The sequence below is a fragment of the Trachurus trachurus genome (genome assembly GCF_905171665.1).
Source record: "Trachurus trachurus genome assembly, chromosome: 14".
In the NCBI taxonomy this organism is placed as follows: Eukaryota; Metazoa; Chordata; class Actinopteri; order Carangiformes; family Carangidae; genus Trachurus; species Trachurus trachurus.
This window is the reverse complement of record NC_139903.1, coordinates 25,587,998-25,614,287: the sequence shown is the minus strand read 5'-3', so window position 1 is coordinate 25,614,287 and position 26,290 is coordinate 25,587,998. Positions and strand designations below refer to the sequence as shown.

The 26,290-nt window shown below is 42.1% G+C and overlaps 2 protein-coding genes across 2 annotated transcripts; one reads left to right on the top strand and one right to left on the bottom strand.

Moving 5' to 3' along the window:
- Positions 1–204: 204 nt before the first annotated feature.
- On the top strand, positions 205–16,043 carry coro6 (coronin 6). Its single transcript, XM_083986118.1, has 11 exons — positions 205–426; positions 3,959–4,158; positions 8,575–8,697; positions 12,004–12,133; positions 12,700–12,878; positions 12,990–13,109; positions 13,197–13,301; positions 13,537–13,682; positions 14,218–14,275; positions 14,810–15,037; positions 15,603–16,043. The coding sequence occupies exons 2-11, from the start codon at positions 3,961–3,963 to the stop codon at positions 15,723–15,725; spliced, it is 1,410 nt and encodes a 469-aa protein (XP_083842244.1). The 5' UTR covers positions 205–426; positions 3,959–3,960; the 3' UTR covers positions 15,726–16,043.
- Positions 16,044–17,914: 1,871 nt separating this feature from the next.
- LOC310996549 (von Willebrand factor A domain-containing protein 7-like) lies at positions 17,915–26,290 on the bottom strand (the record flags this gene model as incomplete). Its single annotated transcript, XM_083985971.1, has 15 exons — positions 17,915–18,322; positions 19,226–19,519; positions 19,642–19,913; positions 19,997–20,089; positions 20,587–20,736; positions 21,984–22,116; positions 22,201–22,407; positions 23,610–23,726; positions 23,833–23,945; positions 24,052–24,227; positions 24,314–24,500; positions 25,270–25,404; positions 25,561–25,654; positions 25,746–26,018; positions 26,111–26,290. 15 exons carry the CDS (start codon positions 26,288–26,290, stop codon positions 17,915–17,917), a joined length of 2,832 nt encoding a protein of 943 aa, XP_083842097.1.

Genomic DNA, 26,290 nt, shown 5'->3' with positions numbered 1-26,290 from the left:
CGATTTACCTGTTAAAGTCCCAGCTCTCCTCCCAGACCCCCACCACCAGCTATGACTCTGACCCCGCGGGGCACGCGCCCGGCCCCCTGCAACCGGCGCGCGTCACGTTTCCCTGCACTGACAGAGCCGGTTCCAAAATAGACGCGGCTCCCACCCTGCACCCACCCTCCTCCCGTCTCCCTGCTCTGCCCCGGCCCTCTCCCACCCCCCCACCCCCCTCTCTCTCTTTCCCTGCCGAGGAGTGTCACGCAGTTGTCCAGTGCGTCTCCTCAGCAAAGTCCGCACCAACTCCAGGACGAAGCCGCGGGATCAAGGAATATCATTCCAAGGAATAAGATCAGCGGGCGGAGGAGAGGAGGAGGAGTGGGCTTACACACAACACTGACCGAGTTGTCCAGGGAAGAGGGGTCTCCCCCAAAGCCTGAGGTGAGCTTTGTCTCTCTTTGGGGTGGTCTGTCTTTTCCTAATGCGTGTGTCGGTGTCGGTGCTGCAGTGGGTGAGAGGTGCGTCAGCTTCTTTTACTGCACTGCCGGAGAGGAGAGGAGTCGGTGCGTCTCCACCTTTGGATAAAGTCGGTTCACTGGGTTTGCGCACGTACCGGAGCAGGTCTTGAGTCTGACATGGCAGCTGTGGGCTACTTCAAAGATCAGTTGTAGCCAACATTTAGTCCACCAACAACTCCCCTCCCTCACACCCACCCCCCACTGCGCCTATATGTTCCTGTTTGTGTGTGTTTGTGCGCATTGGGCTGTTTAGATCCACGGTGGGTTCATTAAGGATAAAGCGCCACAGAGAGCCTCGGCTTCATTCTGGGACTATTTAGGAGCGGGTAGGAGGGGCGGGCGGGCCCGGGTGGGACAGTGCAGTTTGTCATGTCTATATTAGGAAAGTGGCAGTGTCATTCTTTCGCTCTGTCTCGACTCCCCAGAGCCGTGCTGCCGCGCGCGACACTGAGGAGTGTAATCTCATTAACCTGAGCAGAATTAAAGGAGCAGATCGGAGGTTTTTGAACGTTGGATATCATTTACCATAGATCCCCTTATGTCTGCCACCACTTCTTAAAAAGGTCACAAGTCTCCCTGACATTACTTACAGTTAGAGAAGCTGTGGCTTAAAAAGGTTTTTGTTTATTCTCATCGACTTTTCAGCCCCTTTCCTCGAAGTTTTGAACGTCTAGGCCTGTATTCGCTTTTCTCATTAGGATAAGGTTAGTGTGTGGGGATCATCATTACAGCAGGATGGCTTCTCTATCTGCTCAGCCAGGTGGAAACACAATATTTTTTAAGTATATTTTTGAGCTTGTAATGCCTTTAATTGATAGCACAGTGAAGAGAGAGACAGAAAATACAGGAAATGGGGAGGCAGGAATGACATATAGGAAAGGGCTGCCCGATGCGGGATTTGAACCCTGGAAACACAATATTAGGTTGTATCATGTCAATAAAACGGAGCATACAGTTGGATCCAAAAGTCCGAGCGCTCTCTTTTGGATCTGTGTGTACCAGTATGTATGATAGTGTCAGCCCTGAGATGCCCCACAGCTGGCCCGCCTGAAGTGGCCTCTGGAATGTAAATGTCTTGATAATGGAGAGCTTCCAGGAAAGCAGCGAGAACAACTGTCCATCAGCCTGCGGTCGTGTCCACCACCGTCCTCAGGGCTGAGTTTGCACCTAAATGTTATGTTTATTCTAATGTGACGGGTCAGACGTCACCATCTAAAGCTCCATCACAGCAGGATTCAGGTCAGGACTCAGTGGCTCACAGGCCTGATAAATGAACATGTTCCCCCTCAGCTCTGGCCTCAGCCGGATCTCCTCTTGGTTTTATTATGAGAGCCCGACAGTTTGAGTTCATGATCATCCACTAAACAAGAAGCGAAACTCTGCTGCATTTGTCAGATGTCCTCAGGGGGCGGAGGCAAGCCTACTTTTAGATTTGTATTTTTGTTTTTTTTAGTTCCTGTACACCAGTATGTGAGATTAAAATACATTCACATAGGTTTGGTATCACATCAGTATGAATGAATGTAGCTTCACCCTGGTATTATATCCTGTCTTCTATGGGCTCTGAGTCTTACCGTGTGTCTTTGATGTTTGGCTATCACATAGTGTTTGGTGGGACAATCAACTATTAATAACTGTACTGATGGTAGGCACTGTTATAGAATATCTCCTGTGATTTGGGGGATTACAGTCCCTCTGGCCTGGTGCCTGCAGGGGAGAGCTGCAGGATGGTAAGCTGTCTGTCAACAGCCAGCCTGAGAACAGAACACAGACTTCATTCATTATGCAGAGAAAAGCAGATGGTTATTTACAGATAACTCGTTTACAGCTTTGGCTTAACGCATTTCTTAAAACATCAAAACATCCACAACAATAAGCAACAAAGTTGAAAAGAAAAAGATAATTTTTGAATCGATTGACAATTAACAGTCAGCTGCTGAATCCTGATTGGTCCACAGATGGAGGTGACATCACCTTTCCCCCCCCACCCACAGTTAGCTGTCTTGTAAAATACACCAAAACTCTCACCAAACTGGTGGAAACAGTGTGTTCACATGGATCCTGTTTCTAGACTAAGAGGAGGGTTTATGGTCTGTTGGATACTCAGTATGAATTAATGATATTCAGATCGTTTGCCTAAGTAAACAGACCAGTCTAAACAAAGTAAAAGTCTGCATTTAAAATATTACCCAAGTAATAGTATGTATTTGTGGTGCAGAAAAATGACCATGTGAATTATCTGCTACTAAGTTATGTATCATTATAGGGACCTGTTGAAGTGCAGTGAATGTAATGATGAGAAGAAAGTCAGTCCAAATATAACATGGAAAAAATCTGATCCACTTGATGTGGTTTTGACAGCCCTGTGATTGAACCTTCAAAATAAACAGCTTGAATGCATCATCCTGATACTGACTCATCTTCAACCTTGAAAAACACGTGACAGGACAAACAGCAGAAAGCTGCAGCATATTAAGTGATGATAGTGATGAGTGTTTTTCACCAACCTGCCTCCATGACAACTCCATATTATGACAGTAGCAGACTGTTTGCTGCAGCAGGAGATAGAATAGAAAGTATGAAAGGATCAGACTGAGAGGAGTGGAGCACTGTGGATATAAGCTCTTTAATCGGCATTTGTTTGTTTGCTTTTCCTGTTAAAGCAGAAGTAAGCGGAATGTTTGTGTTAATATAAGTCTTAAATAGTTCTATCTTCCGACAGCAATCACTTACATAGAGTGTTTGGTCCGAAACACGGGTCTGTCAGTCACTCTGCTCTGCTGTAAGCCGAGGAGAAAACTTTCCTTGTATCTTACAACCTTTATCCAATGAGGAGAGAGAACGGCATAAAGGGGCGATCCTCTCTGTGTGTGCAGCCAAGGGATGCGCGTGAATGTGGTGACGTAGGGACGAGGGCGGGGACTAACTCAATCGACTGACAGGAAGTTAGCCAAAACGACCGGATTGCTTACTTCTGCTTTAAATGTAGTAGGCTACTTGGTAAAAATACTAATGTAATGGTCCGCGGGTATAGCCACAGTCACGAGGAACCAGTGAGGAGAAGTGACTATGTGTGGCGGTAAGCTGTACTGAAGTTAAACTCACTCACCCATTAAAGACATGCTAACCCACTTGCCAAGTGGCCATTGACCTCTTGGCGAAACAATTAGCATTGTTGCCCGCAATGCGGGAGACCCAGGTTTGAAACCCACTCAGGGCAGGCCAGAACAACATCGGTCACTCCAACATAAATCATAATGTGGTTCAAAGCCAAAAATCACGGCATATTTGGTCCAACATAAAAATACAGTAGGCTACATGTTGATGAAGCTCTCTGCTGGTGATTTTAGTTTGCTGAAGTTTGTAGTGAATGTTGATGATGAAGGTTTTGTCTTTTTCTCTGTTTCCCCCCCCTTTCACCTCTCATCGCTCCCTCACCTCCTACTGTCCTCCAGCCATGAGTCGCAGCATCGTACGGCAGAGTAAGTTTCGGCATGTCTTTGGCCAGACGGTCAAGGCTGAGCAGGGTTATGACGACATCCGCGTTTCCAAGGTGACGTGGGATAGCTCCTTCTGCGCCGTCAACCCAAAGTTCCTGGCAGTCATCATAGAGTCCAGCGGTGGAGGAGCATTCCTGGTCCTGCCCCTCTCTAAGGTCAGTACGGGAAACACAACAGAGGCTTCATCATGTGATGCTAGAACTGATTGACTGACATTCAGTTTTGAGCAGATCTATTCATACTGAACTCTATTGGCATGTATGAAATGGCTGCGTACTTACTGACTTGATTGCCATTGTATGGTGAATTGAATTGAAATAAATGTGTGGCCACATTATGCAGCCAGTCCCAAACTCACCCACTTAAAAAACCCATAAAATCTTACTATACAACTCAATATCAAGATTTAAAAAAAACAGACAAAAAATATCACTTGAACTTTTCAGACCATAAAAAGTCTGTATTTCTCAAGCCAATCACATGGAAAACAAACATCAAGTAAAGATGGGATAAATACATGTATAGGCCATATTAATGAAGAATGACACTATCCACCCTGTTTTATTTTTTTTTATATTACTTTTTAATACAAATATTAGACTATAGGCTACATATTTGTGAGTAATTTCAAACTCTGTGACAAAATTGAAAACCTTTTATATACTCATTGTAAATTAACATTTCCACCACTGCTAACTTAATTCTGTTTCCCGCTGATTGCATAGGCTACTGACATTAACCTAGGATTGTGAACACAGCCGAAATCAGGCCTACTGCACATTAGCATGTTAGCATGCTGACATGGCCGTACACAGTAAGTCTTAGCTGGCGTATTGGGAAGAGGCTGCTCGTGCTTTGTACATGTTATTTTTAAATGGTGTTTTTATTATGTGTTTATTATGTGTTAAGGGGAAGGAACTAGAGGAGAACTTTACTTGGAAAACAAAGTAACGATGGTTTCCTTTTTTCCACTAAGGGGAAGACCGTAACCTTTTAGATCTCAGTGTTTGTGAGCTGACGTATCGTTCATCTCATCAAGGTCACAAAAGACAAATGCCATCACATGGAAATGTGTGTGCTGCTCACTCCAGCTCCAGCTCTTTGAACGTCTGTGTATTGATCAGTTCAGGTTTCTTGACTAAGCATCAGTCCTGTTCAGAGACTCATCCCAGTAACCAGGGACGTGCACATGACTATAGAGGGGCAGGGGCTCAACATCAGAAAAGGGCAGTGTACAATTTTTTCAGGCCTTAATATCAAAATAAATTAAAATAAATTACAGTTACTATTTAGTCGGTAGAGAAAGCCTGCACGCCTTCAGGACTGCAGTCAACATGCTGGACCAATTTCCCAACTTCCCGAAACAGAGTCATGACTTCTGAACTGGTGGCTAAGGCTAATATGGTATTGGGTGCACATTAACATGGCTTGCAGGGAAAAAAAAGTAGGCTAAGCCTACAGGCTACACACACAAAACCAAGAAATGACTACTGTGACTGCTACTGTGCATTTACCAACAGCAGCAATATTTACCACAGCAAAGTCACAATTACCAGTAACTCAATATCTGGAAACAAATTCAAATAGTCAGTGAAATCAAGCTGAGTGAGTGATTCCTCCTGTTGCTGTTGTTGTTCACTACATTCAGGTGATGTTAGACAGAGGACGGGGTGGGGCTTAACTCTTAACAAGCAGTCAGCTAAACAAACACAAATGGGCGCTTTTCTTAAATATGACTCTTATTAAGCTAATTGAATAAGTGGACGGCGACTTGTCAGAACCGACAAGGAAGTTATGTTGGTGGATTTATAACTCACGAGATTCGACACAAGTCGCTCCACTGTCACGTCTCATATATGTGCGGGTTATCGATGAGGCAGCAGCTTCTCTCTCTCTCTCTCTCTCTGGTCGTGCATGTGAGGGAGCGCGCACCGCGGGGCAGCCCCGCCCCTCAGTGAGGGACAGAGCGGAGCAGCAGCGGACAACACACACACCAACGTACATACACAATACCGTGTATATTACAAGGAAATGCGTATGGTAGATAACCGTGGCATTTTTACAGCGCGGTTGTTTACATCCTCATGCACAACAGGAATGCATTTATTGAAAAAAAAAAAAACAACATAAAAAAAGGGCACTTTTTAATACGAGGCAAAAAGGGCAGGGGCTCAAGCACCCTTTGGGCCCTATGTGTGCACGTGCCTGCCAGTAACTGAACCCTCTGTAATGTTTAGCTGTAAGCGGCTGTGACAGGGTCGATGTTGTGTGACATAATCAGCAGGCTGTAAAGGAGACCCACGAAACCTTTAGCAGGCAGCTCTTTACTAAGGTCAAATATTTTCTCTACCGCGGATAATTGAAGAAAATCTAATGTCTCATCCTCTTAAGTTGGGTCATCACTCTTAATGTCAGAAGTCCTTGAGTATAATTCTGTGAGTGAGACAAATATATAACTAATTACACATTTTCATGCAACAATTAATATTCAAGCTGGATTCGACTGGTATGTTTTCCCTGCAGCAGCAGAGGACATGTAGTATTTGCTGTGGGCCTGGGGACAGACACCATAATTGCTGCAACAGAAATACAGCGACAGGAAAAGCAACAGGTCCAGACAGATCAGGCGTTCAAAGCTGCGATGGTGTTCATCACGCCTCATGATGATAACAACATCATCTTAAAATAAACGATGGACACCACAAAGATTAAAAAAAAAAAAAAAACGAATGTTGAATGATATATCCAACTAGATCACCAGTGCCATATAGATTAAATACGTATTTTGGAAGATAGAATAGTTAAATGGTTGTGAATTTGGCTTTGATATAACTAAAACAATGGTGTAAACTCTATATCTAACGTCTGAAGTTGCTTCACTTATACTGCAATAAAACTTTTATTTTTCACATGTTCCAAAAACGGTTTCTTTTCAGCTTCAGTTTCATAATGTGTCCAGTTAGCTGCAGATCACATCTCAAGGTGGAGCTCTACAAATAGCTGCCGACGCCGCTGTAATCAGCCAAGAAAGACTGCAGTGATTGAGTTGACCTGCCCTGTGAGACACCTCCACTCAGCAGGTTTCATTTTGAGCCGAGCTCCGATACCAGCTGTCAATCACAGTCCAGAAGGAGTTCATTGTTTTGAGTCTGAAAAAACAAAAAATCACAAATCTTTTGTTAAATGACGTAATAATAATGTTCAACAGTGGTAGAATAACCTGTGTGCTTCATATTCATTGTATAATGGGAACTGTTCTGTGTTATAATTAGACTACGGAGAGAGGAATGAACACCAGTTTAGAAATGTCATAGGTGTAACAGGGTCATCAACGCTGAGATTCATCAGGATATCAATCATGGTAATTAGTGACGCAGAGTATTGCAGAGTTTTGTGGAGACACGGTGGAAGTGGACATGATTATATAGAGGAGTCATGAACAGACATGCTATTAATACACACCAACGTGCTCTCCATCCTCCATCTCCCCCCTCTGGGTCCCCAACAGGCCACATGAAAAACTCCCCTTTCAACGCCTCGTCACTCAGCTATTAATACACCTCTCTAGGGGTGTGTTTTTGGTGTGCGAGTGTGTGTGTGTGGAAGGAGAGATATCTCAGAAGTATACATGTACACATGTTCGCATGATAAGAAAAGGGGAAGATGGAATAAAGTGGAAGTGGCTTCAGTCTGTATCACATTAAAATGTCTGTGTTTATCTTTGTGGTGTAATTCCAGTGTAACTGTCACATCTTGTTTACATGAGAGATCGTGACATTGGTCCGTTTTCACAGAGTCAGTCTAACAACACAGGGCTGACCTTTCTCATTACATTCAAATGTGATGTGAGCACTCTTACTGACTCAATCCCTTTTGAACATTCACATTTGTGTCTCTATGACCATACTGACCTGTAATTGTTCCCAAGTTCACTCAAATCAGGACACAAATAAATACCTACAAAGGGGTGTCCTGAGACTTTAGCTTATTAGTAGTGTTTCTTATTGAGGGTGTTTATTTCCAAATGAAATTTGTAACATTTTCATCTCCATGATATATATATATATATATATTATCTACTTTTGTGTTTCATTGGTACAGTCGAGAGCTTGGTTTTTTTGCATTTCACTGCACTGTTTTTTAACCTTGGTTTTAGCTTTGCATGTGACCAATAAACTTATATATAAACTCAATCTATCTATCTATCTATCTATCTATCTATCTATCTATCTATCTATCTATCTATCTATCTATCTATCTATCTATCTATCTATCTATCTATCTATCTATCTATCTATCTATCTATCTATCTTACTTACAGTAACAATAAACCTGACATACAGTACATAGTATATTGTGTACTTCACACTGTGCTTTAATATAAAAGGTGTTACAGTAACTCAGGCTGTCAATGGGCTACTAGGAGGAGAAAAACATCCATTGTCTATACACGGCTTACTACTCACTCACTACTACTTCTCATTTAGTTTATGAGGAATGGATGAATGTTGATGTTACAGTAAGTTATTGTATGTACACACAGTCCTTACTCATGTGTGTCCCTGCTGCAGACAGGCCGTGTGGATAAGAGCTACCCCTTGGTGATCGGCCACTCTGGACCGGTCCTCGACATTGACTGGTGTCCTCATGATGACAACATCCTGGCTAGCTGCTCGGAGGACTGTACTGCAATGGTAATGACAGTGTGTGTGTGTGTGTGTGTCTGTGTGTGCGTGTGTGTCTGTGTGTGCGTGTGTGTGCGTGTAGAGGAAAAGTACTGAGTGAGACAGAGAAGTTGCAAGTGCATGCGGAGGAGTTTGTTGTTGTGTGACTCAGAGTCAGAGAGTTCGTCACAGCGTCATCGCCGCCTCTACCTGTCTGATTGTCCACCCACCTGTTCTGCCTCTGCTCCGTCTCTTCATCAGTCTGCTGAACAGACTGAGTGTCCCCTCTTCTTTCTGTCAGCAGCGACCAACCTCGTCATTGTTGCACAGCTGCTCCAAACTGTGTCTGTCTGTGATTAAAGCAGTGTGTGTTTGTGTGTGTGTATGTGTGTGTTTGTCCTTCCATCAGGAGAAAACACACACACACACACACAGGGAGAGAAGACCGATTTAGATAATTGCCGTCAGTCTGTGGTGATGACGTCAGTTCATCAATTATACTTTATGAATTAAACAGTAGCCTACTTATAGTAAATACAGGTTAAGTCTAGACCAGTGGTTCCCAACCTTTTTTGGCTTCTGACCCCATTTTGACATCACACATTTATATTCAAAAGTGAAAGTAGGCTATAGAATAGAGTTGTTTAAGATTGTGTGGTGTATGTATTTTCATTATTATCAATTACTAGACATTTCAGGTGACCCCACATGGGTTGAAAGGTTGAAAAACACTAGTATAGACACATGAGCACATGTATTTACGTAACCTGTGTGGGTTAATCTCATGATTGAATTCAGCCAGCAGGGGGCGCTACGACACCTGGACTACAGGAGAGGAGGCGGTTTATATGTACCAGAGTATGAATCATAATGTAAATGTGTATCTGTTTATTATCCATGAAGTTAACATTATAGTAGCTGGGAATTTCCGTGACCTCTCCTTTTGATTTTTATATAGGTATATTTTATGTGTTTTGTTGATGTGCTCTTGCTCTTTACCTGTCCATGTACACACTTTAAAGTTAAGTTCGTCTTTTGGAAGCCTACTGTATCTTAAAACACCAGTCCAGTGGGAGGTGTTTGGTCCTGTCTATACTTGTCCATAAGGAACTCCTTTCTAATGTTACAGAGTCCACATTCTGAGCAAAAACATATCAAAAGTTGATCTAATATTAGATGTCAGCTGTCTGAAGACGGGCCATGCGGACGTTAACACAGTTCCTCTCGGTACAAGCATGCCCCTTTTGTGTTAACCTGCACAGTGCTGACTTACATGTAACAGAATAAATGCAGAAAGTATTGTACTGTTGCTTCAAACACAGATTTGCAAACAGTAAGTTATTAATTGTTACCATTAATTACATTATTTGAGAAAATGTCTGTGATGAATTACGACATGAACTCCACAGCAGTGATATAGGAAGCCCTACGTTTTAATAGCTTTGGAAATAAATATATACTAAAGTAATAAATAAATACTTGGACATGTAAAATGTGACATAAATAATTATCTAATGAAGAAACATTATCGCGACCTTGCCAGTGTCTGTGTGTGTCTACACAAATGTGCAGTATGTTAGATATGTGAGCATGTGTCAGTTCTGATATTTTTCAGTTTGTGTTATGACAACATGTCTGTTGACTCGACATGTATCTGAGCATCAGCACATTTGTCACCGAGAACAGATTTGATCGCACTTGTTCTCGACAACATCGCAGGAATCTTTGTGCGATCGAATGATAGAGTCACTGCTGCTCCCATGGCAGCAGCTGTGGCAGATGCTGCGTGTGCGTTGCGCTTATGTCTGTGTGTGTGAGTGTGTTGGTGTGAGTGCTTTGTTTATGTTCAACACACAGACGGACAGTTGCAGCTGTCCAGTTCTGGCAGCGCTGCCGCTGTGGAGCTACAGAAAGGCCATGAGTGTGATGTCATTCTCCTCAGCTCACAGAGACGGATCATTGTGTCATCTGAAAAGGCTCATTAGAGTGTGTTTATGTGTGTGTGAGTGAGTGCAGAGCAACAGGAACAGAGCTGTGTGTCCTCATGACCATATGTGGATCAAGTATTCACATCATGACATGAGAAATGAGTCGTCAGGGATCAGTGTGGTTGTTTGTTTGGTTGCTGCACCGCCCTTTGTTTCCATAAGGAATTCACACAACACAACAAAGTACAGTAGGTAACACCTGGTTTTACCTGTTCCTGACATGACCTGGCAGTTTAATATGAAAGCACTCTGACATCTCACCATCCAACCACTGAGGGCTCACACGTGAAAGGACAGACTTTCTCTTAATACATTTCTTTCTTCCTTTCTTTTTTTTTCTTGTGCAATACCAGTGACAAACATTAAGCAAACATGATAGCACAAGACAGGAAAGACATGACAGCAACACAGTAAGCAAGTAAATAGGTTGAGATAACTTGTGATAAGGAGCAAAACAATTTCTTTCTTTCTTTCTTTCTTTCTTTCTTTCTTTCTTTCTTTCTTTCTTTCTTTCTTTCTTTCTTTCATTCTTTCTTTCTTTCTTTCTTTCTTTCTTTCTTTCTTTCTTTCTTTCTTTCTTTCTTTCTTTCTTTCTTTCTTTCTTTCTTTCTATTTATTCCATCCAAGGCAATTTCACAATTTGATAATATCATAGCAAATCACAACATTTTCTGGAAGGGAGCAGGGAGAAGATACATCTTATATTGCCTGCCCCTCACTCAATATCTAATTATTCTAGTAATCTGTCACTGAACAACAGTCTTACCATGAAACAAGGAAAACAAAACATAACAAAAAAACCAACCAAAACAACAAGCATACATAAACATTAGGCTACAGTTAGATGTATGCATGTTCTATAAATGTTTCCCTGCGTTGGAGAAAAGGCCTCAAAAACAGTGTTTGGACCAGGGATAACTATTTCTTTTAGTGGCCAGTTGAAAAGTGTGTTCAGGGACAGGCTTCATAATAACATCTGTAAACAGGTTCAATAAATGAATGGATCAGGCTTTTGTATTTTTGGCAGAAATGAGTCAGTGCTGAAGCTTTCTCCAGTGTTTGGGCATGAGGAAGTCTGTTGGAGTTGCACACAGGTGTGACACTAATACATGGGTGTCATCGGTCGGAAGCATCATGTTGATTAAAGTGACTGAGCTGCTCAGTAAATCTGTGACTGAGTCTGATGAGGTGAAAGCTGAGGGTCTGCAGCCATGCTGACGTCATCCCAGTCCTCTGTCATGTCATGTTTGAGCACAGATAAGGGTTACTTTATCTTTCTCAAGCCTGTGGTGCATTGCCACAGTGTTATCGCTCTAGTCATTGTAATGTTGACTGTCCTCCTCTGCAGGTGTGGCAGATCCCAGATCATTCTCTGACCCGCCCCCTCTCCGACCCCGTTGTCGTCCTGGAGGGACACTCCAAACGCGTCGGCATCGTCACCTGGCACCCCACCGCACGCAACATACTCCTCACTGCGGGTAGGATTTATACACCAAGACAAATTGAGTCCTCTTGAATTCCATGTTGGGAATAAGGATTTTTAAACAACACCTGAAAACTTTTTTTTATTTATCTGTTTTCACCTATTTCCCTATACTTAGTGGTTACTGTTTGTTATTTCCACCTATTATATTTTGAACATGAAAAAATACCTACATATTTGATTATTTATGGTCCTATTTAATGTCCTTCTATTTGCCCTTATTCAATTGTAAAGTGCAATTTGAACAGCTGAAAAGTTAAAATAAGATAAGATTTATTTGTTGCATACACAATTCTACATAGTACAATGCTCAGTGAAATGTGTTACTGTGCCTGCTTCTCGAAATAATAGAAAGACACAGAGAAAGATATAAGAATATAAAACATATACAATGTGAAAATAGCACATAGTGTTGCATAAATATCAGTACCATAATAATGTTTTTTATTGTTTTTAGTAGTATTAGTAGGGTTTCCAACAGGATTTTGTCTACATTCAGATGTCCATCTTTTTGTTTCTGACCCTGTCGCCCACCCCTCCACCCCCTCACCCCCACACCAGGCAGTGACAACTTGGTTATCATCTGGAACGTGGGGACAGGTGAGCCCCTCATCTCCATGGACGACCACCCAGACCTCATCTACAGCATCAGCTGGAACCGAAACGGCAGTTTGTTTTGCACAACCTGTAAGGACCGACGTCTGCGTGTCTGTGACCCCCGCAAGAGAGAGGTGGTGGCGGTGAGTGAGTAGATGAACACACACCTCTAAAGCTCGCTTATGAACACACCATATCTTCGTCTTTTATACACTTGGCGGCAGAGTTGATGTCTGTCCTCTGCTGATCAACAGGAGCGTCTGGCTCCTCACGAGGGGATCCGGCCAATGAGAGCCATCTTCACCAGAGATGGAAACATCTTCACCACAGGGTTCACCAGGATGAGCCAGAGAGAGCTCGGACTCTGGGACCCGGTAACAAACTTCTTATCATGCAAGAAACATGTGTATGCATGTGCACAAGAACATGTTGGCTTTAATCAATGTTCTTACTCTCCACAGACTAACTTCGAGGAGCCTATTGCACTGTTGGAGCTGGACACAAGTAATGGAGTGTTGTTACCATATTATGACGCAGATGCAAACATGGTCTACCTCTGTGGAAAGGTACAGCAGTGTGTAAAGTGCTGATATGTGTGAGCAGATCCACTGTACTTCCAGGCTGAATGTTGACGGTGTCTCATCTGTTTCTGCCATGTTTCATATGTGTTCTCTCTGTGTGTTGTGTTGTGTTGTGTTGTGTTGTGTTGTGTTGTGTTGTGTTGTGTTGTGTTGTGTTGTGTTGTGTTGTGTTGTGTTGTGTTGTGTTGTGTTGTGTTGTGTTGTGTGTGTGCGTGTGCAGGGGGACAGCAGTGTCCGATACTTTGAGATCACAGAGGAGCCGCCGTACGTCCACTACCTGAGCACCTTCAGCAGTAAGGAGCCCCAGAGAGGGATGGGCTTCATGCCCAAGAGAGGTGTGGACGTCACCAAATGTGAGATCGCCAGGTACTACGACAATACCCACGATTCCAGCCTCCTTGAGGCGTTTCAGGAAATTAGATTATATTTGTTTAATGGGATGTAAAGGCCACTGACGTTGTTCCGATGATGCACTGCAATGCATCTGACAGCTTATTTATTAAGTCCTGATGGTCGTGTCTGAAGCCATTTATGTTGGCCTAATGGATTTGTCACTACCCTCCAGAGTAAAGGACAATAGTATTTACAACACATACTAGTTATTCCACTGCCAGCTGTAGATTGGGTGCATTTTCTATTAAGTGCATCGTTTCTCTTCTTCTGCACTTTTTACTAGCTACATGGAATTATATTTTTTGGAGAAAGTTCAAACAATCTTTTTCCCTGTTGAATCCAGTGCAACAATGTCCGTATGTGATGAATTTCCCATCATGCAGCTCTGAAGATGCTGTGATCAGCTTACACCTACAAATATTAAGTATAAACTGAAGCACAGATGTCTAACAACAGCACAACTGATGGTTGTCTTTTTTTTTTTTTATCCCGTCACTCATTGTCTTAGGTTGTACAAGCTCCTTGACAAGAAGTGTGAGCCCATCACAATGACAGTGCCCAGAAAAGTAAGTCCCAATGATCTGCTGTTATACTTTACAATAGGAGAAGATTGAATTTACTCAAGTGCTGAAATTACTTAAATACATTTAACATTTATGTGTCTTCATTCTTTAGTCTCTCCATAGATCATTTTCACAGCTATAGTTATTAGGCACCTTTCAAATGGATATTTTTCATTCAAATCTTTCTTAATTGTGATATATTGCTAAGATTATAAAAAAAAGCCAAAAAGCCTCAGATTTGCTGCGCATGATCAACTAAAACATGGAACCATGAAAATACTGCTCACTTCAGTGCATCACTATAACTACAGTATAATACTAAGTGAAAATATTTAGTAGGCCTATAATAAGTTGTTGTTTTTAATTCATAGATTTGGAGGACATTTTTTTGCCAAAACATCTTAATTTGAAGTTCAGTTTTATACTGTTGTTGTATTTATTTATGTGCCAGTGAAATGAGAGAATTCTGATGAAAAATTCAAGAACAACACAAAACCACCTCTACGACCTTTTCACCTTGCCAACTTTCTTGCACAGTCGGACCTATTCCAGGACGACCTGTACCCAGACACAGCGGGGCCCGAGCCCGCCATGGAGCCTGACGAGTGGCTGGACGGCCGCGACGAGGATCCGATCCTGGTGTCCATGAGGGGCGGCTACGCCCCGCCGAAGAGCCGAGAGCTCAAAGTGGCAAAGAAGAACGTGCTGGGCTCCAGACCCACCACCCGACGCAGCATGTCCACTCTGGACACCAACAGCCTGCCAGTAAGTCTGTTAACCTACCTCTGGTTTCATGATATATATATTCATTCATTCATTCGTTCATTCATTCATTCATTCATTCATTCATTCATTCATTCATTCATTCATTCATTCATTCATTCATTCATTCATTCATTCATTCATTCATTCATTCATTCATACAGTACATACACAGTACTATATGTGAATCACTTTGTCTTACCATCATGGCTACAAAATCTGGGTTTTTCGTCACTGCTTGTTGTTATATGTGTTACATGTACAATTAAAAAAGACTATAGCTTTGTAGCCTTTACTCCTGAGAAAACCTTTACAGCCTGTTCTGATGATCTCTCTTCTATTTGTATCTGCCCACAACTTTTTTTTTTCTTTTTTTCAAAGCTCCCTTCTTTGTTTTGGTTTATTTATTTATTTATTTCTAGTCGCCCACTGTCCTTGACCTACTTTTCCTCTTTCTCTTTTTCTTTATCCTTAATTTTCCCCTTCCTTATCACTGTCTTTTTTCCTTTCTTCTTCTGTTTCCCTTTTCTTCCTTCTTTCCCCTCTCCTCCCCTGTCTCCCTGTCCAGCCTGAGTTGCTTGAGAGGTTGTTGGAGGAGATTCAGAACCTGAAGGCCACAGTTTTGTCTCAGGAGAAGAGAATCTGTGACTTGGAGAATAAGCTTTCCCAGTACACCAATGGCACTGACTGATGTGCACGTAAACACACCTTCTGAGGAACTGGTCTGAATTTCATAGAAACGTATTTCCCTTGCACTGACAAGGGGTCACTCTCCCACATACTCAGCATAACAGCATTGTTCCTTTAAAGGTACCATTGTGTTGGAGCGAGAATGTGGACGATGTAAAAGCAAACTGACAACACATTTGAACAAAATACATCCATATCTGGAAAAAAAAATCATTTTGTAGTTGAACATAATCCACATTCCAGTTTTAACATGATGTACCTTTAATGCTCTGGTGAAAAAGTATCTAATATATTCACAAACATTTACAGTGATTTGAAACGAATGAGAAGAGAGTGAAGTGAGTCGAGGGAGCTTAGAGGGACAAGAGCAAGTTGTGTTAGAGTTGTGAAGTAAGTCAACACTGTTGTCACTTTTTTTCATAACAATGATTGAAGTGGACAAATGTTGTAAAAGTGGGATGCTTCTTTTATTTTGTTAAATTGCATCTTCAAACTCTACTACAAAGTAACAAACACATACAAACATGGCCTTTAAAAGACAGACACCAGACAAGCACACCGCTTCACAGATTGGTTTCACCCCCTTCCTCAGATGATCCCTGACCCGTTCATTTAATAAGACTGAAAACTTTTCAAAATGTAAATAGTGATAAAGGAAAAACTACAAAAAAATGTTGAACTTGTAGCAAAAATGTGAAAAACAAAGCGTTTTGTTTTCTGTAAAGGATTATACATTAGACACATTCTGACAACAATTAAAAAAGTGTTTTTTAAAATCTGTCTGCCATTTCTTTTCCTGTTGAGAATTCATCACCTGCCCATGACATGTGAAAGGCTGCACAGTGGCTCAGCTAGTTTTTTAACAATCTCAGGCTGTTTGTGTAGGAAAGAGTTGATGATGAGCTCTCTTTTTAAAATTTAGGGTAAATGTTTTATTCAAATATGTCACTCTCCATTATTCAGAGGACAAACTGCATCGGAATAGTGAAACATTCAATGAAAATTACCTTGAAATTATAAAACTGCATTTATCAATCTTGCCACTAGGAGGAAGACAAAGTCCACAACAAGCTGGGAGACACCACACATCAACCATTTACATGTGTCTGTTTGACTGAGATTTTATAATTTACCCATCCATGTAAGGGTCCACATGCAGCCTAAAATATATGAGTGTATGGACTGCGGCCTTTGAAGTCCGATCTAATAACCTTTATACATCCTTCAGACTCGGGGTGTCTGATGAATGTTTTTCAATATGCTCTTGTGGGAGAAGCATAAATGACTGGTGGGAAAACAGTCAAGGAGTCAGCCGAGGCACTCTGATGTCAGGGTGTGGCAAGCTTGGCTGGCAGGTAGCAGAAATAGGTGGATAGGTGATCACGTGACCAATCAATGCTTAAAGATACAAGCCATAAACAACGATAAAAATGTAAGACACACGCAAAATAGCCAAATAAAACTGCACAACATGATTCACAGACCAGTGAACTGCTCTTGTTTTGTGCTTCACCAACGACTAACTTTATGTGACAATGCAGGGATTATGTAGGATCTCAGAGACTGAGTCATTTAATTGCTTTGGAAAGAAGGAGTGCTCTCTTACAAGTTAAATATAGCCTGACAATATATAATATATAATATATCTGACAAGGGCAACAGACTAACACTGAATCTGCCGGCGTGGCTCACATGCAAAAACTATTTTCATGCAAAAAACCACAGGCTTCGTGGCAATGCACTCATTTCACACATGCTGTTACTAGCACGTAACTCTATGGCATCTCAAAATAAATAAATTATATAATAATTTATAGAATAACTATCAGTCAGATGAACATCAGTCCAATCTTCAAGAGGACAAGTTGTGCAGTGTTTCACAGTTTCACAGCTTCACAGTGCAACGGTCTCCTGTGGATCACTGAGGTTTTAAGTAGCTCCCATTTGGCAAGTTCTTTATTTGTTTTACCCCTCACTGACTGTTACAACACCAGGGTAATACAAGACATGGCTGCATTATCTCTCCTCTGGCTTCTCAGGGGTCATTGTGTAGTTACTTGCAGTGCATTGACATAAACAATCAGCAGAGTCAGGAAAAGAAAGAAATGGCAGACTTAAGTTAAGTTAAGGTGCTAAGCTAGACTGAAGGTTTACTCTAAGAAAGGTTTGGCCCAGGGCCCTGGTGTGATGTCACTGAACGCCTCCTTCAGTGAGTGTGTGGAGCCCGAGTGCCACAACACTGAGGCAGAGAAGCAGCGACTGAGTGACTTTGGTGGATAAAGAAATAGCAGCTGGTGGATTCTGCCGGATTGTGTAGAAACAGGAGCCAACATTACCCACATTGTCCACAACCAGCAGCTCCATATCCGGCGCACAGCAAGACGAACTGTAGGACACCAGTGTTATGTTCTCGTTGTCAGGGTCCAGACTGGTGGTCATGGTCCCGTTTCCTTCTTTGAGACTGACACGATCCACGCCCGTCCCCTCAGCCCCGTCACTCACCCGGGCAGAGAGCGACCACGTCAGTGAGCTGCAGTTTTCGGAGCAGTTGGACTGAAGGCTGAGCAGCTCACACCGCGGCTCGGTGAAATCAGTCACCTGTGAGAGGAGGACAAATCAGATAAGTTTAACATCAGTGATGCAACAGGTGAACACAAGCATGATGGGCTCAAATAGGCCTTAGAATATAAAGTCTGGTAGTTTTCCATCAGTTTATCAACCATAACAGTTAGAAAAACTGAAAAAAGGTAACACTTTAATATTTCCAGGTAACTTTTTGTAAATGTTTACTGCAAAGAACTGTGTCATTTATTTGTAATTAAAAGAAAAACAATTAGGATATTTCACTGATGCAAGTTAATCACTAGTATAACTGACTTTAAAGGGATAGTTCAACATTTTGGCAAATTGGCCCATTGACATAATCGCTATAGTCATAGCAGTAGGTTTGTTACCTTTATTTGTAGGTGCAGCTATTTTTAGAACGGCGGAGCAGAGCCGTGAGCTGCTCAGAGCTACGCTACGGAGGCTAATGGGATTTCATCTCATTCTTCCCTCATCAAACTCATCAAATACACAATCCAACAACTTCAAAACGCTCTCATGGACAAGTTGTGACCTGCACATTCACCACGCTATGAGATAATAACGGAACGTTACGAGACAGAGTTGTTTTCGAGCAAATGCAGAGACTGCTTGCCGAAAAACTGCCCCCGACATGAATGCATATCAGCTGTTTTGCATGAATTTACCTCGAAAACAAATCTGTCTCGTAAAGTTCAGTTATTATCTCTCCAAAGCGTAGCTCTGAGCAGCTCGCGGCTCTGCTTCACCGTTCTAAAAACAGCTTGCACCAACAATTAAAGGTAACAAACCTACTGCTATGACTATAGGGATTATGGCAATGGGCCACTTTGCCAAAAATGTTGAACTATCCCTTTAAGTTAAGTCTGAAAACATTCAACTTTGATGTGAACAATAAGTTTGAATGTGGAGTATTACCGTGTTAAACACAGAGAAGCGCAGCACGACATAGTTGGTGTCTGTGCCGTTCGGAGCCTCAGCCTCGATGGTGAGGGTGACCCCAGTACCAGACGGGGTGTTCAGGGGTGCAGAGAGGGTCACTGTGCCATTATTGCTGTTTCCACTCTCCACCACTAAACTGGCTGGTGAGGTTGAGTCAAAGTTTTGGCTGTTGGTGGCTCGGATGGTGAAATTTCCCCCTGTTCCATTGGTCGCCACGGAGAAGGGTACAGAGAACGGCGTTCCTGGCTCTAAGATGCTGTTTGAATCGGCCTGAATACAGAGGGAATCAGACAAGAGAGCATGTTTGTAGAGATGAATTATTTTTATAAAGTGAACATTCAAAGTTTCTGCTGCTACGTCTCCTGTGGCGGTCTGTGATGATGGCTACTAACTGTAATGGTCAGATTGGAGGCTCTGAAGTTGGTAGGTGACTGCCTTTGGTAGACGATGGAAGCTCTGGGGGAAATGCTCTCATTCAGCCCCTTCACCCGCACAACAAACTCCACTGATGGGATCCGCTCAACCAGGACCAAGAAGTTTCCACTCCCCTGTGGGAACACATCTCCTTTAATCTCTCCTGTCCCCGCCGTTTCAACCAGAGTGGCTTCTGTCAGCACCGCTGAGTCACTCCCCGTCAGAGACACCATCAAGCTGCCATTCACACCTTAAAGACAAAGGAGCATCGTCGTGTCTTCTTTGATGACATTTGGCACTTCATTTAATTCAGATTTTTGCCATTCCTTTTACCAGCTCTGGGACGTGAGTCAAGATCATCAAATCCTGAGAATGGGCCCTGAGAAGCCTCCAGAAAGTCAAACAGAAAGTCAAGAGGACTCTGACCTGAAAGTCACATGGAAAAAGAAGTTCAAAACAGAGAACAAGCTGTATGTTGTTTTTACTTCCTGACACACACAACACTTACATCAAGAGTAAACGTGAGGCTGTGGAGGAAATGACAGAGAATGCTGTTGGATTTGAGCCAACAGGTGTGCAAACAATGACTCAGCCATGATTTGTTTCTTTATTCAGTTTTCTACAAAGCTGAGATTGGTGTAGTCGGTTATTTCTTATCATTCATCAGTAAAATATGCTGTGGGTGGTCCTTTTGAACAGTGCAGGTTCTAGACGATTACAATTTCAGATTAAAAGTTTTGTTCGGGTGTGTCAGTGGTGTGGGTGGGGAATTACCTTCCTGCACACATGAGGAACAAACTCCATCCAAACCACAACTATGAAGATTTGGCCTTTGGGTTAAGTGACAATTAAGACTCACCCATGACTTTCACAAATACACACAGGCTTTCATTTTGTGCTAAGTTAAATCATGGAGGTCTCACCTATAACCTTCAGAGTGTAGGGGTTAGCTGACATCATTCGTATTTCCCATTGTCCTGTTTGTTTTTGGAGTCGCAGAGTCTTGAAGTTTCCCACTGACTGGGACGAAGTGATCAGTGATCCTGATGTGTCGCTGCTTTGCTGAGATGCACCTTCAAACACAAACTAAACATCAGCGCATTGACACTAAACACTTGTCTGATTATGATGATTAAAATGTGCTGGATTGGAGGCCTATTTCTGAAACTCCATACATGTTCACATAGTTTGGAAAAGAATATGCCTATAACTACAAGCAACGGTTGAATGAGTTAGGTAGCTGCATCATCACCACCAGACTACATTTCCCATAAACCCTGTTGATTCCTGTGGCAAATAAGGTCTTTCAGATGTTTGTCTTTTTTCCAGCAGCTTTTTTTCTCTTTGAACAAATGCAATAAAATCCAAGGTAACACTTTACTTGACGCCTATCTCTATAACACATTATAACCATACTTATAATGAGTTATAATGCCGTTATAGCACCGCATAACTATAGTTATAAACACTCATAAGTTATCATAATGCCTTATAACAATAATCATAACACACTATAAAGCATTTTATCTTGACTTATAAGGTCAGGTATACATTATAATTGTTACTAACTCGCTGACAATGCCCACATCGATAAATTATAAATATAGTTTTAATGTGTTATGATTGGGTTATAAACGTGTATAACTATCATTATAAACACTCATAAATCACATAAGACTTTATAACAATAAGCATAACACATTATAGAGCATTATAACTCTATTATAATACTAAGATCTTATAAGCCATTAGAAAGTGCTCTATGATGTCTTATGCTAATTGTTATAAAGCCTTATGATTATTAATGAGTGTTTATAATGATAGTTATACACGTTTATAAGCCAATTATAACATATTATAACTATATTAATAATGCATTATCAATGTGGTCATTGTCAGTGAGTTACTAACAATTATAACCTATTATAATACCTGACCTTATAAGTCATGATAAAATGCTTTATAGTGTGTTCTGCTTATTGTTATAAAGCATTATGATGATTTATAAGTGTTTATAATTATAGTTATACAGTGCTATAACTACATTATAACTCATTATAATTATGGTTATAATGTGTTATAGAGATAGGCGTCAAGTAAAGTGTTACCAAATCCAATATGATCAGAGGGGTCACCTCCATAAATCCAGCTTCATTACATAAATGAAGCAAACTGAGTCAGTGTTCCACAACTATATATTGTGATCGCTCGAAATTGAAATATTGAGGTCCTGATGCTAAAAGAATACACATCAATAAAACATAGACTTAACTGTGGCACTCATAAGGAGAGAAGATTATATTTAGAGAGGCAGAGTTACCTGTGGGGCTGATGAGAGTGAACGTGATGGATCTCCCAGTGATGTAAACCATGGGGTTCGTTACGGATTCATCAACCATAAATGTGAAATTATCTGCCTTCCCTGGGCTCCGGGCTGCCTGCAGCAGCGTCACCTAAGAAACCACATGGCACAGATGACACAGCTGACATCTTTGATAGGACAACACGAACTAGCAGTGACATCTCTGTGTTATTACCAAGGAGGAGCTGGAGGACTCTGTTATGATGCTGGCGGCCACGGAGAGCTCGCTCTTCGTGACCTCAATAGCCTGACCTCCCGATGCCTGAGCCAGGTCTCTGTACAGCTGGGCGTCTGATTCTGATATCGCTCTCTGGTGCTGCTGGACGGAGCCGCGCCGTCTCCGTCGATTGGTCACTGTTGTGTCAGTGACCATGAAGTTCACCTGGGGAAACGAAAAGTGAATAACATTAGGGATAACCAAATCAGAGAGAGATTGATGTGAGCAACATGCAAAAAGAATCTTCCACATGAATGTGTTCCTGGTTCCTGTTCATGTTTGCATAACTCATTCACCAGGAATGAATCTGCTCATTAGTCATGCAATTATTCTATATATTTAAAGGGACAACGAGGAGTTTCTATTTGGTTATAAAAAAGTCTCACGTTAATGTGGATGAATCTCCGCTACCCACACTTGTTAATGGGCCCATTTTCGATAAATATATCGTTCTGTCTCTATCGTTATTTTGTTATTATTAGTGGTGGCGGAAGTGCTGGTCGAGCCGACCAGCGTTTCCTTCGTTGCGAATCATGAGAATAACGCAGCCGCATCGCCGTTTATGGTCGGAACTACGGTGGTATGTGAACCTCTTTGAACCTCTGACTTTAATTATTGATGAATGAAAACATGAGTCCGTCTTGCGCCCGGTCAAAGAAATGTACGGTGCGCGCGGAGGCTCATAAATGTAGTGTGAAAACGCTTCGCTTTTCCAAAACTCTTCGTTGTCCCTTTAACTTAATTTAACTTAAAGCAGAAGTAAGCGATCCGGTTGTTTTGGCTAACTTCTTGTCAGCGGATGGAGTTAGCAGTCCCCGCCCTCGTCCCTACGTCACCACATTCACGTGCATCCCTTGGCTGCACACACAGAGAGGACCGCCCCTTTATGCTGTTCTCTCTCCTCATTGGATAAAGGTTGTAGGATACAAGGAAAGTTTTCTCCTCGGCTTACAGCAGAACAGAGTGACTGACAGACCCGTGTTTCAGACCAAACACTCAATATAAGTGATTCCCGTTGGAAGATAGAACTATTTAAGACTTATATTAACACAAATATTTAGCTTACTTCTGCTTTACCAGCATGTTTGCCCACCAGTCAATCACTAACTGGCAGTATGAACAAATCAAAACCATGCAACAATAAGAACACATTGAATTGTTCTAAAGGAGCTAATTCTAAGTCTTCAGAGCAGCCTGGATGCAACAGTGACACCATATCATAGTAAGGAGGACAATCCAGCTGCTTAGCATGCTAACTTCACTAGGAGAAATGTAATGAGAAACAGAAGCAAAAAAAAGGCGCAAAATGAAGTTTGATGGTAAGTAAACAGCTGTTAGTTCTCACTCTGGCTTTGTATATCACTCACCACTGTCTGGGTCCGCTCGATGAGTGCGATCACTGCATTTTTCAGGTCCTGGTCTTTAGCAGGTGCATCAGTGAAGAGGAAGATCTCTGAATTGAAAGGGGCAGAACTTAAAGCCAGCTGGATGAGGAAACAGGATGGGGGAAAGAAAGGATCATTTTAGTTTAAACTGTTTCAGCAGCTGTTTGGGGCAGATTTTGACATAATCTTGGAGACACGACAGAACCTGAAGCCCAGAGAGAGTCAGCTCGTCGTCGTCTCCTCCACCCTCTGCTGACAGTGAATTGATAGCGTTCATGAAGGCTGTGGAGTCTGTAGTCCTTGTCAGCGGCCCGACATCTTTAGGAGGAAAGAAAATGGAATGTATTTTACCCCTTAGCTTCACAAAATTTGACATAACAAACAGGTGATCGACAGTATCTGTGGCATCTTTAAGACCCTATACCTGGATCATTGAACGGTACAAGAATGTAAAGTGAGGGTTCTTCATCTGTTCCCGCTTTGCTGCTGATTATAGAGGAAGTGACGTTCTTCACTGTTGCAATGTCATCACTCATGCTTTTTGTGGTGTCGATCACAAAACACAGAGCTTTACTGGATCCCTTGAAGATGCCCATCATCCTGAGGGATGGAGAGATGAGGATTAAGGTGCTTTTAAAAAAACAAAAAAACAACCTAATGTGTCTTAAACAGAATGGGCCCCATACTGGAGGAATGGTCTGTCACCAGCAGCACTTCGAACATCCTCCAGCAGCTGACTGGTTGCAGCTATCGCCACATTTGCTGCTTCAGTGTGGAGGTGTCCATGACTGGCATCAAAAGTGTCTTTGTTGATCCCACCTGTAGGCTCAATCGTACTTGTCTGATCAATCGCTCCTCCGTGGCTGCATTTTCCTGTTCAACAAAGACACATCTCTTGGTTTTTCAAGTAATACCTGACTTTTCTGAGGCACAACCACAGAGAGCCAGTTCAAGGATCATTACCTTGTGTCTGGCAGAGATAGGGGTGGAAAATATCCCAGGCAGAAAATACAACAACGAGGGAAAAGGCCACATGAGTAGGTGCAACAACAAAGGGGAAACAAAGTTCACATATGACTCAGCATGCTGACACACCTTCTAATCTACTGTCATATTCATGTTTGATTTCATGTGCACATTTGCTTTGTTTTACCTGCCTATTTTATTTATTTTAATTACCTTTTGTACAACACTTTTTGTACAACACCTGGCTCAAGCTCAGTTTAAATGTCTGTTTAAATGGCTGTTCACGTTAAATACCCAGGTACCACACTGATATGTCATAAAGTATGTAATATAGAAAATGTTGATCTCCCTGTTGACAAAATGCTGTGGCATTCCTGGCTGTATAATTTAGGGCAATGGTTCTCACATTTTTAATTAATTTTTTTTTTTTTTTTTTTATATTTGTTCTGAGACTGAATAACGTTACTTTTTTTTAGTCAATGTACATTTAAATTACTGCCAATGGCATGATTTTGTTGGGAAAAATTTCAAGAAACTTCTGGAAGAAAATGTAATATTTCTAGAAAAGAATTTGTTAAAATTTTGAAAATAAAGTTGGGGAACCCCTTGAACCCTCTCAAGGACCCCTGGGGGTCCCCGGGCCCCACTTTGAGAACCACTGATTGAGGGTATTTACCTCTTGGTTTGGTTGAAACTATAGGGATCACACCAAAATACCCCGAGGTCAGGACCCTCTGCTCGATGATGTCCTCCAGAATGTTGTTCCTGCAGTCGTCTCCGTCACAGCTGCGGCATGTCGCCCTGCTTATGTCTGTGGGAAAGATCGTCAACCAGACATTGTGCCTATGTTTTCCACCAGTCAAATAATATCTCTGCAATCACACCATGAAACTGCATTCCTCATCAGTCTTGCTATTTGCTAACACAGCCAAACACAGATCTGCATCACATTATACCCTTTGTTTACCTGCTATGTTCCCAATGCTGGTGTCCGATCTGATCAGATTAGGGTTTGGGAGGTTGTTCCCCATTTCCACCCAGTTACTGTGACTGTAGAAATCCTATAAGATGACAGAAGAAGATGAATTCAGTCTTCAAATGTTAATCAGCTTTTAAAGCAATACTGTTGCTTTTAAAAGTTATGATAAAAACCTGTAAAGGATGTAAAATCTCTCCCAGTTTCTCCCTCGCTGCCTCATAATCCTCTTGCTTGTTGCTGGCTTTCACAGCTCGTAGTCCCTGTGTGATGATTCTCCTTCCATCGACAAACATTTCTTCATCAAAGTGGAAGCTTGCATTAAAGGCATGACGGAGGTCCACTCTTACGTTCCTCAATATGATGGACAGAATGGCTTGGCGGAAAGTCTTAGATGATGTTGGTGAATTACAGGCAAAAGCAACAGCTTCTGCAGTGAACGGCTGTGGCTAAACAAAGAGAGGAAGTCAAATCACTCCAGGCATTTAACAGAGATGGACTCATTTCTTGTGAATAATGACTAAGTGGCATGAATGCTTACTGGAAATGTGAATCCTGCTCCCTCAGCTTGAGCCAGAGCACGGCACACCTGCACAGTGGCGTTTAAAATGGCGCTCTCGGTGATTTCCAGGTGATCCAGAGCGTCGCCTGGCAATATCCCAAACCCATGAGCTCCAGTGTGCAGGAGCAGGAGACACAACACAGCCACGTCTGAAGACAT

Excerpts from the sequence above, each read along its gene's own strand:
- coro6 (XM_083986118.1), top strand. The coding sequence starts at position 3,961 with ATGAGTCGCAGCATCGTACGGCAGAGTAAGTTTCGGCATGTCTTTGGC. Across the intron at positions 12,879-12,989 it reads GCAAGAGAGAGGTGGTGGCG|GAGCGTCTGGCTCCTCACGA; the intron begins GTGAGTGAGTAG and ends GCTGATCAACAG. Across the intron at positions 15,038-15,602 it reads TGGACACCAACAGCCTGCCA|CCTGAGTTGCTTGAGAGGTT; the intron begins GTAAGTCTGTTA and ends CTCCCTGTCCAG.